The following is a 17,235-nucleotide window of genomic DNA, read 5'->3' on the forward strand; positions in this document are numbered from 1 at the left end:
TCCAGAGCCACTTTGGTTAGCATCTCATCATCTCAAAGGCCACAGTGTGACATTACAGTCAGTCACACTTTCTAGGTGTATGACCCATTAAAAATCCTTGACTTTGGCTCTTCATATGTCACACTGCGGAGCACATGCTCACCTTGTCCTATGCCAGAAGCTCATCAGAACTGCAGAGTCCTAAGCCCCAGCCCAGACCTCCTAGGTCCTAACTTTCTAAGACCAATGATCTATGTATTCACATTACAGTCTGAGCACTGTTAAGATCACTCCAGTTTTAACTCCTACAAAATTTATCTAATTTTATTTAATAAAATCATTTCTTACTATAAAAGAGAACCATGGGTTCCTTTCAATGACTGCTATAAAAGCATTTTACAAGCATCCCTCACATGCTGTGTCGGCCCCGCCCCCAGAGTACACCCTCACATGCTGTGTCGGCCCCGCCCCCAGAGCAATTGAGACTAGGCATGGTGGCACGCGCCTGTAATCCCAGCACTTGGGAGGCTGAAAACAGGAGAATCACTACAAGTCACATCTACATAATGAGACCCTGTAGACCCTGTAGGTCCTGTCCTAAAATACAGAAAAAAAAAAAAAAATGTTTTATTTAAAGTACAGTATTATGGGGGCCGGGGAGATGGCTCAGTAGAATAAGCACTTCTCTGGCAAGTGCAAGGGCCTGAGTTCAATCCCAGTTCTGCCAAAAAAATAAAAATAAAGTACAGTATTATAATTTTACTCCTTCCTATTTCCTTTTTTTTTTTTTTTTTTCCTTTTTCTTTTTTTGATGGTACCAGGTCCTTCATGTTTCTTCTTTATTTTATACCTATGAGTTTTTTTGGCTATTGTGAGTTACATCTTTGTTTGTTTCTTACATATAGAAAATTTATCAATTTTATAATTAGCCATTATGATCGCTTGGTTCTAATCATTTCCGTTTGATCCTTTTGAGTCATGCTGCTTCTTATACTTCTAATTTCAAAAATTTTAGATTTCCATCAAGGAATAAATTTAGAGCAGACTAGGTAATACAGAATTATATAATGTCAAGGACCTGCCTTTCCCTTCTGAGGAGAGGGACTATGTACTTTTCCCTGTCTTTTGCAATACCACAAAAAGCCCTGGATATTATATATGAACAAGACCACTAAGGAAACTAAGGACTCCAGAGGGCACAGGATGAGTTCTCTGAGTTTTATTTTGGTCTCATATACCTCAGACTTGGTGCTGAAGAAGCTGCCACCACCACCCCCGCTCCCCGCCCAGAAATGCCAACAAGAAGAAGACAGCTTCAGCAAAGTTCCGCTCCCCAGCAGGACCAGAAAGGGACAACCTAGCACCACAGCAACTTGTAGGCAGTCATCACCTTACCCTTGCCAAAGACCATAGACCCCTGTGGGAACCCCCTCCCCACCCCAGAGGTTGAGCAGGGACTCAGGCGCCTGCTCCCCAGCCCATGAGGCAGCAACGTGGCAGCCCTGCCCCCTTCAGGGGTGGTGCGCAGTCAGGACAGTCACACTCCCCATGGTCATGAGACCACTCCCTTCACCACACAGGAGTAGTATGAAGGGACCTTGTTGGTGTCCACAGAGGTCCAGTGGACAGCTGGGGTTCTACCCCACCCAGCAGTAAGGTGAAAACCTGTCCACCTCTGGTGTCATTGCAGCCATGAGGAAAAGCTAGACTTTCACATCCACCTCCTGGTAACAAGAGCAGGCCCCGTCCCTCACTGAACCCGTGTCTGGGAAAGCCACCCGGAACCTGCAGAGTCAAGTTAGATCCAGCATCTCAAAGTGTCCACATTGCCGCTCCTTCATATGGGTAACTGGGTATTTATTCAAAACAGCCAATTATCATGCCAAGAACCAAGAAAATCACACCTTCTTTTTTTTTTTTAAAGTAATCTATGTATAGATGCTACAGAATCTCCTTGACAAAGATGTTTAAGGCAGCATTTGCTTTAAAAAAAATTACACATTTGAAAGAAAATCTCTGCAAAGACATGGAAGATGTAAAGAAAAACTAAACATCACTTTAGAATTTAAAAAGACAATGACAGCCGAGCACTGGTTGGCACATGCCTCTAATCTCAGCACTCTGGGAGGGTGAGGCAGGAAGATCACAAGTACTGACCTAGAGAGACCCTGTCTGAAAAGAAAAAGAATAAGGGTCTGAGGATGCAGCTCAGTGCAAAGGCCCTGGGTTTGGTTCCCAGAACCACAAAGTAAAACACAGTGACAGATGTGGAAAAACTGAAGAGCTCATTCACACCAGAATGGAGTGAGCAGATGCATCAATTTGGCAACTACCAAGCAGAGCTACAGAAATTGGCAGATCCAGACACCCAAGAAAACAGACTGGAAAAATAATAAACAGAGGTCCAGGGATCTGTGGACTTATAAAGATTTAACATGCATGTCCCCAAGGAGAGGAGAAAAGACAGTGCTTATAAAAATGCTCAAATAAAGAGTGAAAAATTCCTCTGTGTCATAAAAGACCTAAATCTCCAGTTAAAGAAGCTAAGCAGGGGGGCTAGGGAGATGGCTCAGTGGAATAAGCACTTCCCTGGCAAGTGCAAGGGCCTGAGTTCAATCCCTGGTTCCACAAATAAAAGAAGGAGAAGGAGAAGGAGAAGGAGAAGGAGAAGAAGGAAGCAGAAGCAGCAAATCCCAATCAGGATAAACTGAGGACACTCACACAAAGATACATCACAATCAGACCTCTAAATGCAAAAGACAGACCTCTTGAAAGTCATACCTATAAAGGACAGTTTGTTACCTGAAGGAGATCTGTCTATTGGAGTTCTGTTCCATAGGAGGAAAGGGGAGACTAAGGAAACTTGCCACAAGTAGGCCTGCCCTCGAAGAAAAGCCAGAGACTGCTCACCTAACCAGGAACTGATAAAAAAAAATTTTGGCGGGCCGGTGACGTAGCTCAAGGGCCGGCACAATAGCTCAGTGGCAAGTGCAAGAACTAGGGTTCGATCCCTGGCAACAGAATCCGGGCATGGTAACACATGCCTGTGATCCCAGTGCTGGGGAGGCTGAAAACAGGAGGATCACTAGAGTCTGATATGTGTAGTGAGACCCTGTACAAAAAACACAAATGAAAAAAATTGGAATATTGGGAAGAAAAAGCAACTAAAGTAAAATTAGGAGTAAATACTTTTTTCCTTTTCTCTTGGGCTTTTTTCTTTTGTAATTACTTAGTGCAAAGGCCCTGGGTTCAGTCCCCAAGTACCACAAAAGAAAAGGCAAAAAGTATAATGTCTGTGGTTCTAAATGTAGGTAGAACAAATATTTAAAGGAATTCTATTATAAATGGAGGGAATGTAAAGGTGTACAAAGGAGGACAAGGTTTCTTTCTATACCTTACTGGACAGTATGATTTTTCTAAGCAGGAATTTGTGTTTCCCTAAGCTAGATATATTGAAAATTAGGAAAACTAGGTAAAAAGTTAGGTCATTTAAAATTAGGTATTGTCAGATTCCAACCAAAAAGACTGCACCCTTTCGTTGTTTCTCGAGTCCCCACTGGCCCATCTGCCCATACTTTGCCCACTTCTTGACAAGTAGGTGAGGTGATAGTTTCCTCGCAGCTACTCTGCTGGCCATGGAAGGCTCTCACAAGCTTACAGTAATCCTGAAGAATCCCAGTAGTTTTGTGAACTTTTGTGTTATTGGTCCTGCAACAACACAGTTCCAATTGCCCTCTCTTTTCAAAGGGTCCCTGCTAACTGTAGACCCCTGTATCTTCTCATTTTAACACTGGGAACTGAACAAGGGTCTTGGCACTGAGTTACATCCCAGCCCCAGTCCCCATTTAGAACCAGATTCTTAGTAAGTCACTAAGTTGCCCAGGCTGGGTTTGAACTTGCAGTGTTCCTGCCTTAGAATCCTAGAGTGCTGGAATTACCAGTGTGTACCACCATGTCCAGCTAATAACTTATTTTTATTTTAGTTTCTTTTTATAAAAGGCCTTATCTGTCATTTCTAGGGGGTGTGAAATGAAAAGTCTGGAGCAAGTTCTTCCTTGATCATTTTGATTCTGTGGGGGGTTTTTTGATGATTGATTGATTGATTGATTGATTGATTGATTTGGTACATGGTCTTGTTACACAGCTCAGAGTAATAGTGATCCTCTTGCCTCAGCCTCCCCAGCGCCGGGATTATAGACGTGTGCCACCACGTGGAGTTTCAGTGGCGGCGCAGCCCATCCAGGCTTCCAGGGCCAGCATGATAGTACCAGGGATCAAACACAGGCCCTTGAGCTTGCCAGACAAGAACTTAGACTGCTGAGCTATCTTCCCAGTCCTCCATGCTGTTTTTTTAATGACTCATTAGAAAGAAGTGTATTATTTTTTAAAATAATAAAACTCCATATTTTATTGTGAATGAGTGAGGTAGGTTAATATATACAGGCATGAACAGAAATTTACAAAAGTAATGCAAATTTGCATTTGCCCTCTTTAGTAGGAAATTCAATCCTAATTTAAAAAACAAGATCAGTGAATTAGAGTGAGTGCCCAAGAAGTGTTTGAGCAAAAAGATGCTCATAGACGAACTGGAATAAACGAATAACAGTTACAGATTTAATCCTTCTAAAGATATTAGCTGTGTCACGGGTATTAGCACAACATTTTCCTTTCCATTCTGGGCCACTGTGGACCCCTTCTTGGTGTAAAGATATTGGTCATGGTTTGAAACTGTCTCATTGCTATTTGTTCTTCAATAAAATTATGGAAAAAGCAAAGAAAATGGAAGAAAGAAAAAAAAAAGATAAATGTAAAAAAAAAAATTGGTCAGTCATTGTCTTCCATTACCAAGTACCACTAAATCTTTAGTACTCTGAGTGTTCTTGGGGGAAATTCTATTTTATTACTCCTTTTTGACAGACACAGTAAACTTTCACGCAAGAAGGCCAGCCACATAGCTCAGTGGATTAAAGTGCCTCCTTAGGCAGATGCAGGGACCAGGGTTTGATCCCTGGCCTGCCATGTCGGCCCCACCCCTGGGGTGCACTGAGACAGTGACTGAGACTGGGTGTGGTGGCATGCACCTGTAATCCCAGTGCTTGGGAGGCTGAAAACAGGAGGATCACTAGGAATCCGCGCTCTGTAGTGAGACCCTGTAGACCCTGTACTAAACACACACAAAAATAAATAAATAAATAAATAAAAATAAATAAGCACTTTCATGCAGGAAACCAGATGCCTACCAGCGTTGCTTCCCCCACCTTGAGTGAGGACTCAGCAACAGGCTGGTGTGACTTCTGCTAATTAATGTCCAGCTGAAGAGATGGAAGGAGGGGAGAGACCCTGAAGTCCCAACCCAGTGCTCCTGAAATGTGCTCCATGGTAGCTCTTTGTAAGTCAGCTGTGCTCATCAGTAATTTTGTGACCTGTCTTTCCTTAGGCTTTTTGGAAAGGATATAAACAACAAAAGGCATATCTGCAAAGGCGACAAACATTCGCTGGTAATGTTGATTCTGTTGTAAAGGTGAGTATCCTTTCCTACCATATCAAGTTCTTTAGCTTTTCCCCTTACTCTATCTTGATTCTGGAAGACAGAGTAATGGCAATGGTATTGTGAGCTTTGAAGTCAGTCCTGGGTTTGAATCCTGAGTCCACTACTCAGGAGATCACCTTCAAACCAGTCACATGAACCACTCTAACTGGCTTCCATCCTTCCTGTGGTTAGGAGAATCAAATGAGAAAGTGTTCTACAGCCAGTAGATGTTTAGAACTCTAAATTAATTACTTGAACTCTTGGGAAAGCCAACCCAAGCTCCTCTTAACATGCCATGGAGTGGCAAGAGGAAGCAGAGATAATTAGGAGCCATCTTCAAGTGTTGAGCTGTTCTAACCCAGCCTCTCACCCAGGCACATGGAGACGTAAAGGCTGTGTGGTGGGCACTCTGCCAGAGTGAAAGGCCACAGGACTGTGAAGATGAGCTTGTAGATAACTTGGAAATCAGATGAGAGTTTAGAACAGTGTGAGACAAATGGAGATATATAGTCTAGATCCATTGCAGAGTAGCTTCTTAATAAAATGCTGTCCTGTGTTCACCATGGAACACAAGCTCATGCACGCAGAACTCTTGGTAGCAGCTGGTTCCTCCTGAGACCTCTTGGGATGTTTTTCTATAGAAACCCAAAGGTTGTATTTAAAGGATATGTAGGACACCCCAGACTACTTTAATTTGATTCAATGACTTATTGCAACTCTCACCACATTCCTTGCTGTCTTGACTTTTATTTATTGAGATTGAAATGAAACAGTACAAAGCTACCTTCCTCCCCACCTCTCTACTATTGAGGTGGCGAGATGACCGGTAATATAAAGTGTTTTGGATCCCTCAAGAAAAAGCAGTACAAGTGGGGAATGACAGGCTTTAGATACTTACTATTTAGCAGGCTGGTAATTTCATCAAATAAATTATCCTTATATTTTAGAAAGAGTGCATATGATTATACTAACAGTGGTTTGATGATTCTCTTGATTTTAGATTCAGTCTTGGTTCCGAATGGCAACAGCAAGAAAAAAGTATCTTTCACGACTGCAGTATTTTGAAGATCATGTAAGAAAAATGCATGTGGATTTCTTTCTGGGCTGCAGATGAACTAAATGAATGTTTGTTGATTGTTAGCATTGAAAGGGCCTATTTTTTTTTTTAAATTAAGTGGTGGAACTAACTACTTAAGAGAGAACAGATCTTAGAGCTTAATGTGATAACTCGGACATCACAGGGAGAATAAGACGTCAGCGATCAGGAATGGAGAGGAAACAGTGTGGCAACTGATGCCTGAGAGAGGAGACTCCCAAGAAGTAATTCCAGGGTCGCATGTAGAGCTTCCCTTACTGCTGACTGGTCACAGCAAAGTCTGCAGGAGGAATTTTTATAGTCGTTAAAAAATACCTACGTGAACATAGTTTGTGTCATATAAGTCCTGCGCCACAACTCCTTTCCCTTTTTAGATCTATTTAAACAGACCCTTTGCAGGCTTGTTTCTCCTTGGAGCTAACTTATGTGATTCACTTCTTTAAAAAAGAGAAAAATATGTGTTGGACACACTACATGTAAATAACCTCAGATCTTAAATGTCATTTCTTAAAGTTCTAAATTATAGGGTGGTGTGGTAGATGGGAACTCTGTGGGAGCATGACTTTCTCAATATTTTGCAGAAAAATGAAGTTGTGAAAATACAGTCTTTACTGAGAGCAAGCAAAGCCAGAAATGACTACAGAACCTTGGGTAAGCAGGCACATTCGGCATCAGCCCAGCACCTTCCTAACCAAAGACAAGTTCTTTGCAGTTCTTTGCCTTCAGGAACTGCTCTAGGGACAGAGGGAGGCACCAGTGTTCTGGTCATGGCTGGCTCTGGTTCTGAACTGGTGCTCACAGGAGCAGTGGTGGCAGCAACAAGCTTTCTGCTGTCAGTGGCATGAACAAGAAGAGAGGCTTTAATTTCCTCCTCCAAGAAGACTGGCGCTGGCACTGGCACTGGCACAGAAGCTCCTATTTTATATTAAATTTGGAATAAGTTGAACAATTTAATGCAATAGTTAATCAGAAGAGAAGCCTACATTTCAATTGTTTGTCATATGTTTCCTCTCCTTTTCAAGATAAAACATATTTACTTAAGAAATTTTAGAAATGAGAGTAAAAAAGGAAAAAGCCACTCAGATGACAACTGCATGATCCAAGGTCACCTCTCATAAAGGTCATCAGAAGTGGACAGTAGCAACAGATGATGCTAGCTTTGGTTGTTCTTGCTGACTTCATGCTGTGCTTGTTTGTGTTGTTGGCTTAGCTCTCCCTGAGCGTCAACACACCACAGGACCAAGAGAGGAGGAACAACCAGGACCCTGAATAGAAAGTTCATGGGCATGAAGGGTGCCTGAGCTGGACTGGGCTCTTTCGAGTCACGCTTTAAAAATTTTTATTTTTATGAGTCCATGTTTGCTGTGCGTAATGATTACATTCCTGGTGTGGAGCTAGTCCATGGACATGACACGTCTTGCTTCCTTTTAAGATCCTTTCCTCTCCCCTCTCCTGTGAATACTGGATCTAAACTAGTGCTCACAGGAGCAGTGGGGGCAGCAGCAAGAATTCACCCTGGAGCATCTAGTTTATTCTTACAGTTTATCCAGAGTCATTTTCACTAAGCATGTTAACAAACATATTTTCAAAGAGTCAAAAGTGCTAAAGAATTAAAAAAACAAAGGTGAAGGTATTCCAGGCAACTGTTGGAATTATCTGAGATTATTCCTTTTAGTAGCTGAGGCCGCCCCTAGGTTCTCAGCAGCCTCCCTTGGTCCATCACAAAAGGACAAGGACCAAGGTTCAATTTTTAATGTCACTTCTGCCAAATACAAACATTCACTCCACTCATCCTGGAGCTGATCCTGTTTGATCTTTATAGTCATTTAGTGACCTTTTTAAATGTACTTTTCACCCAGTTATGGCTCCTCCCAAAGAACTTCTGGGCTGAGAGAAGCTGCTTTCTGCTTCCTGCAGCAAGAACATAAACCTCTTATCTGGCAGCCACAGAGGCTTAAGGGTGAGGTCACTTGCATTAGCTTCTTTCTCAGGCTCCTCATGGCAATGTCTTGCCTGGGCATGGGTCCCAGGCAGAGTGACAGAAATGGCTGATAAATGAGTGTCAGATAACTAGAAAATACTGGGGCCAGGCATGATGAGTTGTGTGTATTTGCTTGTATGAGGTTTTCTTGTCCAGACGTTACATGGTGAAGAATGATTTGTTCCACTGACCACATAATTTCATTGACCTATTTTTCTGGTGATGCCTTACAGACCTCCCTGCTTTCCTCTTGATAAAAATTCCAAGCTTTCCTAATTAAAGTATTCCTGTTCTTGCTGCAGTTGGCTCTGAAAACCCACCCTTAACAGTAATCCGCAAATTTGTGCATCTACTGGACCAAAGTGACCTGGATTTCCAGGAGGATCTGGAGGTAGCACGACTGAGGGAGGAAGTAGTAACCAAGATTAGGGCCAACCAGCAGCTGGAAAAAGACCTGAACCTGATGGACATCAAGATTGGGCTCCTGGTGAAGAACAGGATCACGCTAGAGGTCAGTGGGCTTGTGAGACGGCGAGGCCCCAGGAGTGGGAAGTACACACGTGTATGGGTAACGTACGATCAGCACAAATGGCGAACTTATTTTTTATTATAGTAAAGACACATCAAGGACCAGCCAAATAGCTCAGTGGATTAAAGCACCTGCTTAGGCAGACCCAGGGGTCCGAGGTTTGATCCCTGAGATGGCAGTTGAGACTGGGCATGGTGGCGCATGCCTGTAATCCCAGCACTTGGGAGACCGTAAACAGGAGGATCACTATGAATCTGATCTACGTAGTGAGGCCCCGTAGGCCCTGTAGACCCTGTACCAAATACAAAAACAAAAAGACACATCAGTCCTCTCAAAATATTCTCTCTCACTTCAAACACATCCCGTCACTCTTGGTGCTTTTTTTCCCTGAATGTCTTTAGCTGCATTGTCATGGCTGCCTCGATATCCTGATTCGATTCAAAACATTTACCTCTCATGGCATTTTGACTTTATTTTTTTTTCCTCAATCAGATTTTATTTGTACATTTTAGATATACCTAATGATCACATTATTGTAGAATTAGTACCTATACATAATATAACTTGATTCTTTTTTCCAATTTCAGTACCCTCCAAACCCTTCTCACCACTCCATTTTTTTTTTTTTTTTTTGGAAGAGAAATCTCGGTTTTGCTTTATTTTTATGAGGGAAGAGCAAAAAGCTCCACTTGTACAGAAAGCTAATATTTACAAGACACATAAATTAGAAAATGATTAGTCACAATGGCATAACCTTAAATCCTTTAAGTTGTAAATTCTGATTCTTAATTAAGAGACTGTTTAAATATCATTAATTATTTGACAGGGACTACAAAAGTAAATAAATTTACAGCTTCTCTGAGGAGCTCTTCTCAGGGAAATCAATAAGAAATTTAAATCTCTGTAGTAGTCTCCTTTGTTCCTTGCTCCTTTCATTTGGAAGAAAACTGTACTATATAGGATGTGAAGATCAGCTTGGCACCAAACAGTTTACAGAAATAAATGTGTTGTGGTTTTAAAAAAAGACCAACCTGGGTTACAAAGTGAGTGCAAGGCCAGCCTGAACTACATAGCAAGATCCTGTCTTTTTTTTTCCATAATTTTATTGAGAAACAAATAACAATGAGACAGTTTCAAACTAAATTGGGGTAGAACAGTTTCAATAATTAACACATTGCATACATTCTTCCTAGTGGTTAATTGCTGTAAAAGATGCGGACTTGATATCCTATTTACAAACACCATTAGAATAAATCCCTCTATTCATTAAGAGAATGCAACTATATATCTATCCTAACCACCTTGAATACACAGATACAAAATGGACATTCATCTGTATCCCCTTTTTTTGTTAAGTTCCATCATTTAAAGATTATAGGTGTCGGGGCTGGTGAGATGGCTCAGTGGTCTAAAGCACCTACTTAGAACAAGCTTAGCAAAACACAGGGACTGCGGTTCAATCCCCCAGCACCACATGCCTGCCAGCCCCACCCCCTGGTGGGCTGAGCTGGCCACACACACACACACACACACACACACACACACATAAATAATTTTTTTTAAAAAAGATTATAGGTGTATAAACTCAGCAAAATATTCTAAAAGAGTTCAGTAGCCCATAATAGTGTTGGGTCTTCCACTTCACTGGCAATGTCAGAAATTGTTGACCTGAGTCCCCTACAGCTCAACATAACACCATGACTTTACTTCTTATACTTCGTTTTTATACTTTTCTGCTGGATGGTTAAGACCAAGGTAAAGCAGGACCTATGCAACAAAAGTTGTAGCTTTTGGGTCTGAGAAGGTCAGTGAAAGGCATTTTGACTTTAGGGAAGAGCCAGGCTCTCATGATGTCAGATCTGGTGAACAAGGTGGCTGTGGGCTCACCATCCTGCCCTGGCAAGCCTGCCTTTCTGTCGATGCCACTCAGCTGCAGCATTCAGTATACTTTCAATCATACCTCATAAAGACATTTGTGAAAGAGGACTTCCAGAACTGCTTCAGAAAGTGGAAAGAATTAAGGAATTAAGAGTGTTCAAAGGGAGGGGGAGGATAGTATTTTGAGGGGGATTAACCATGTATCTTTTGTGGTAACTAACATTTACTGTATATTTAGATTACACTTCCTTGCCCGGCAAGATAGCTCAACCATATTAAGTGCCTGCTTTGGTAAGCACAGGGACCAGGGCTCTATCCCTGGGGCACACCGAGCCAGTGACCAAGTCTGGCTGTGGTGGTACACTGGGGAGGCTGAAAAACAGGAGGATCACTAGGCTTCCAAGCTGTGTGTTCAAGCTACATAGTGAGACCCTGTACCAAATAAAGAAATGAAAAAAAAAAAAAATAGATTATACCTCCCATGCACATGATGCTTTGGTCCAACCAAACCCACTTAGATTCTAGAATAAGTTCATTTGTCATTTTGAACCCAAGTTCATGAGTGGCCCTTAGACCTACAAAAGTATGCCTCCCATATGTTATGTATTATCTAAGGCTTATTTACTATTCTGAAATGAATTCATTTTTAATAATACCTACTTATAAATGTACCTTCCTAAGGAAAAAAAAACACATCTATATAAATATAAAAGAGAAATAAAAAGTGGTTTATAATAGAAAACATGTTTTAATATGAAGATATGTGAGTGTGGTTATATTTTTAACAGATATTTCCTTAATATGTTCACTGTATAATGCATACAATACACATCTACCCCACAAATGTATAGCATGGCTCCGAGCCTGAGTGGTTGGGATTCCCCAGAGTCACCCCAGCCTGAAGGCTCTGCCCAGATAGTGACCGACCTGGGAGGGTTGGAGCAGGTGGGATGTCCTTCTGAAAGGAAGAGCAGTTCTCCTAAGATTCAGAGTTACCCAAGCGTGCTCTACCCTGAAGGACACACAGATGCAGTCCTAGGAAAAGCCAGTGTATATTAAAAGTTTCATACAGAGAAAACTCTGGTGCATTTGTGTAAAACAGTTAGATTCTGTTCTTGAGTAATACAGTCTTGACCTACATGAGTGAATTCATAAGTCATGCTGTGCAGGATGGGAGAGCTCCTCACACAGACCACCCGGCAAGTTACTGGACAGCAGAGCCTCTCCTGCCCCCACCCCACCCCACCCACTGGAAACCACAGGGACCTCTGAGGAAGATATCCAAAGTGTCCCCTATATTTTCCAAAATGTCCTGCAGAGCAGCACCATATCCATTAATAGTCTCTAAAGAAATGGTGCCAGGGCTCCTTGTGTCATTGAAAACTGCTGGTGACTGAGCTCTGTAAAGTAATGGACAAAGTGACATTCATCCCAGAACAGATGTATAGGGTAAGACCTCTCTCCATATTCCTGTTGCTTTCCAGTACTCCATACTGGTTTCCAGAAAATGGATCAGTCAAGGAGGCTTCAGCAAGGCCGAGAGGGTCAAGGGTGGAGAAGCCAGGGCCAGTGTCCTGTGCGTGGGTCGGGAGAGCTGGCAAATGAGCAGCCCAGCCGCTGGCACAGGGGCAGGTGGAGGCCCCACCTGAGTCCCAGCCCCTGGCGCAGGGGCAGGTGGAGGCCCCGCCCGAGTCCTCAGGCCCAATGAGAGTCCAGAGAGAGAGTTGTCGAGAAAGTAAGGGAAATGGAGTGGTTTATACAATAGAGTATGATGGTTTTCTAAATATTCAAAAATAAAACTTTTTATTCTCAACTTAACTCTGCTTTCTTATCTGGAAAAAAATATTTTTAAAAAATGCGTATCTGTGCTGTATGGTACAAAAGAAAGTGCGTTTGAGGTGTGATATATTCCAGAAGGTTCTCTGGAGAACACCTTTCACGGCCTTAAACTGCTGCTCTGCTTGTCCCCAGTCGAGTTGTAAACAGGAAAGAGCTTGCCCTTTTAAAATGAAAACTTAGTTCCAAATCAGTAAATAGTTTAAATACTGTGTATCTTATGGAAGTGCAACCAGAGCAGATTTCCAAATAGTTGTGAAAACTTGGAAGTTTTATTTTGTTTTTTAAAAAGGCATTGATTGCTGAATATAAGCTCCCTAGAAGAATGCATGGGGCAGGAAGGTTTGCAAGTTTCAACCTACCTTAGGCAATTTAGCCCCGTCTCAAAGCAAAACTTTAAAGGGCTGGGGATATAGCTCAGTGTGAATGCACTGTGTTCTATCCCCAGCACTAAAGAAAAAAAAAATCATTTGTTATTAATAGAATTGGGAAGCAAAGTTGATTTTTTTTTTGAACAGCCCACTACAGGCAGTAATCCCCATAGTGTCAGCTAGTGAGGAAGCTGAAGCAGGAGAGTGGCGTGCACATAGGTGATCAGGGTCAGCATGGGCAACATACACATACTTTGAAACCCTGGCTCGAAAAGAAAGTCGGGGGACAACCGCCTGGGGCCCCTTCTGTCCCTCTCTTGGACAGAAGCTTTTCCAGAAAGAAAGAAAGAAAGAAAGAAAGAAAGAAAGAAAGAAAGAAAGAAAGAAAGAAAGAAAGAAAGAAAGAAAGAAAGAAAAAATAAGTTAATCTTTCAGACACCAAGTATGTTTCCAACACTTGTTAGAAGTTTAGCAATTATTAAACACGTAGTCTTACTTCATTGATAGTAGCCCTTTTTAATGATAGAGACAAGAACTGAAGCTTCTGTAAGTATGGCAAAAGTGGGAAACAGTCTTATATTAAAACAATAAATGGAGAACTAAAGAATTAGTTTAATATGTACATTATAGCCACAAAAATAGTGGGTTTTTTGTAATCTTTTAATGTATTTACGACAAGGTCTACAAAGTCTACAGGGTCGCACTACACAGATCAGACTCAGTGATCCTCCTGGTTTCAGTCTCCCAAACACTGGAATTACAGGCACGCGCCACCACGCCCAGTCTTGTTTTTTGTAATTTTTAAAGGAGTACAAATTAAAAAAGAAAAAGATTAGAAGTGATACAGATTTTCACTTAACAAAGGAATATGAGTTTCACAGTATTTGTTGTAATACATGGTGTTGTCTTCCAACTAGTTATTCATATTAGCAGATATGTGCATGTAAAATTAGAAGAAGAAATATATAAGAAATTAAGACAAAAAAGAGAAACAATTTTTTAAAAAGGAGACAAAACAAATTAGTGTTTACTGCTCCTTTCCATAGACCAGCAGAAGTCCACTGTACAGCTATCCAAACCATCCTGCTTACATACATAGATAAATCTCTTTCCCCTACTCCCTCTCCTGTCCTTCTGCTCAACTGAGTAACTCTTTCCTTTTGAATGAGTTCATTTCCTTTTCCCAGTGTCTATTGTACCCTTCAGATGCCATTTTTCTCTTTCAGGTTCTCATATGTTTTCACATGCAGGTCTGATTTATTTCAATTAAGAGTATGTTCTCTAGTTTCAAAAATAATGGGTTTTTTGGGGGTTTGGGGGGAGGTTTTTTGGTGGAACCAGGGATTGAACTCAGGCCCTTGCGCTTGCCAGGGAAGCGCTTATTCTACTGAGCCATCTCCCCAGCCCCAAAAATAATATTTTGAAGAATATTTAATGAAGGGGAAGTGGTTTGCTATATAATAGAAAATAGTACCTACAATGATTTATTTTACTATAAAAGAAAATTTACTGCAGGAAAGCCAGAAGGGAAAAAAGCTAGGTGATTTTTCTTTGAGAAACAATATTAGATTTACCTTCTTTATATTTCTTAACAATAAAAGTTGTTTAGAAAAAAAAAAAAAGATACTAGGTGGAAGTGGGTTAGTTCCTTTTTTTTTAAATTTACATATTTGGAGCAGGGTCTCACTATGCAGCTCAGACTCAAAGTGTTCCTCCAGTTTTCTGCCTCCCCAGCACTGGGATAACAGGCATGCCCCACCAGGCTCGGTCTCCATGGCTGGCTCAGCACTCCTGGGGGCAGGGCTGGTGTGGTATGCAGTACCAGGGATCGAGGTGCTTAGTCCACTGAGCTATCTCGCCAGTTAGTTCTTATAGATCAGTGGTGGTGAACCTGTGGCAGGCTTATCACATGGGCTGTTTGTATTCTTAAAAGCACTAAAAGGTTCATCTTCACTGATAGATCAACTCAAGCTTGCTCACCCTAGCAATCTTATAGCTCCTTACAATTCTTTAAAAATCAGCCTTGCCACCTAAAAGCTCACATGAGTGGGTTAGTGAAGGGGCTCACATTGGCCCTAGGCAAAGAGAATGGCTTGGAGAAGAGCACATGACAACAGAATCAACTCGTAGGAGGAAAAAAACATGCATGGACTTAACCTAGCTTAAAGGGAGACTTAAATAGGAACGAAAAGCAAATCTCTAAGTTTGATGTACTGTACAACTGTCCAGACCAGTCCTACCTGAAATTCTGGACTGAGAGATTTTATTGCACAATTATACTACTTCACTGCATGTGACCTTGGACATACTTTTTAACTTTTCTGAGCCTTTTGGATGCTTTACATCTATTCTTTGTAACCTTCACAGCAACCCAGTAAAATTGTTATTAAGTTCATTTTCTAGATTAGCATTTGAAGCTTAGAGAAGTTAACTTTCACAGGGTCACACAGTGAATTACGCTTTATATATACACATTTTATGACCCTAAAACCGAGCCCTTTATATTAATCCCTACTATCTACCCTTAAAAGTGATAACTTATTAGCTACACACAGATGAGATAGCCTGTGTGCAGGGAAGGAAAAATCTGGCAGCAAAACACATTGTGATGTGGGACCTCCATGAACAAGCTGAATTCTCTTGCTCCTTCAATATTCCTCACGTATTCAATTTGAATAGAGAATAGGGCAAGTTAAATTTTGGTTAATAAAAAGTATCTGCCTGTGTGTGTTACCCAGTCTGGGCTGGTCTTTGCTCCTCCTTGAGCTTCCTGAGTCAGAGGTCCCCAGGAAGAGGGGAAAAGGAGCAGGCCACAGACACACGGAGGCCATCTGCACAGCCCTGCCCCACTACCCTACCTGACCCACATCCAACCTGAATGTGTCCTTCCTCACTACTCTCCCTGTCTGCCTTCACCAGATCTGTGATCCAAGGGAGGAGTTTAGTTTTGCCCTTGAGTTTGATCACCACCACCCCCTTCTCATCTATTTACGTCAAAAAAATAAAATATAAAATATTACCCTGAAGATGAAGTCATCAATGAAGCAGTTTCCAGAGTTTAGAGCAACTTCCATTGTGAATGTGTAGTTGAGATAGGAAGATAGACTATAGCTAGTAAGGCAGTTTGTCTACTAGATGTAGTGCGAGTCTTTTATTTTTCTTGTACTAGGGTTTGAACCCAAGACCTCCACACTGAGCCACATCCCCAGCCCTTTTTATTTTGAGACAGTGTCTCACTAAGTTGCCTAGGCTAGGCTCAGGCTTGAGATGTCTCGGTTAGTTGGCAGTGGGGATAGGTATGTTTTTGGCTGTTCAGAGGTGCCTACTGGCAATTGACGGGCATGGGATGCTAGAGGACCGATGCTGCATGCAGAGCAAAACATGTGCTGCTCCCTCCAAGTACGGAGGTCAGGTGTCCCTGAGGCTGGTTGCAGAGTACTCTGTGGAGGTTGAATATAAAGCTTGGTGGAAACACTGCACGAGATTTTTAAGGACAGCAACTCTCTTGCCACTTGGTGGTACAGTGATTCAGTGTTACATACCAGTAGGAAGCACTAGGGATTCCCCTAATTTGTGGAATCCACTAATTTGTGGAATCAAATTAGTCACAACTGCAGATTTTTTTTTTAATGGAGTAAAACAAAAGTAGGTTGAAAATATCAGAGTATGTTGCAGTAGTAAAGACAAGTGTGTTTCATGCAGTATGTACTTACCAACAAAGGATGCAGAATCTATGTCTTACTCTCAGTCGCTGTCAGTGCATTAATTTGGTAGACTCAATCTGAGGGACCTACAATTGGTCATGACCTATATGCTCTTTTTTTTCATAATTTTATTGATAAACAGATAGCAATGAGACAGTTTCAAATCAAATCGCTAGGACAGTTTCAATAACTAACACACTGCATACTTTCTTCTTAGTGGTTAATTGCTGTACAAGATGTGGACTTGAGATCCTATTTACAAACACCATTAGAACAAATCATTCTATTCATTAAGAGAATGTAACTATATATCTATCCCATCCACTTTGAA

General features: G+C 41.6%; 1 protein-coding gene across 1 annotated transcript in view; it reads left to right on the plus strand.

The window, feature by feature from the left end:
* Positions 1-17,235, plus strand: part of Iqgap2 (IQ motif containing GTPase activating protein 2) — a 314,540-nt gene that overhangs the window by 250,834 nt on the left and 46,471 nt on the right. The window contains exons 20-23 of the mRNA XM_012517419.2: positions 5,417-5,500; positions 6,510-6,581; positions 7,187-7,256; positions 8,889-9,097. Coding sequence (XP_012372873.2) covers positions 5,417-5,500; positions 6,510-6,581; positions 7,187-7,256; positions 8,889-9,097 — 435 coding nt within the window. The remainder of the gene's footprint in view (positions 1-5,416; positions 5,501-6,509; positions 6,582-7,186; positions 7,257-8,888; positions 9,098-17,235) is intronic.

This window comes from Octodon degus, unplaced genomic scaffold (genome assembly GCF_000260255.1).
Source record: "Octodon degus isolate 3935 unplaced genomic scaffold, OctDeg1.0 scaffold00177, whole genome shotgun sequence".
In the NCBI taxonomy this organism is placed as follows: domain Eukaryota; kingdom Metazoa; phylum Chordata; class Mammalia; order Rodentia; family Octodontidae; genus Octodon; species Octodon degus.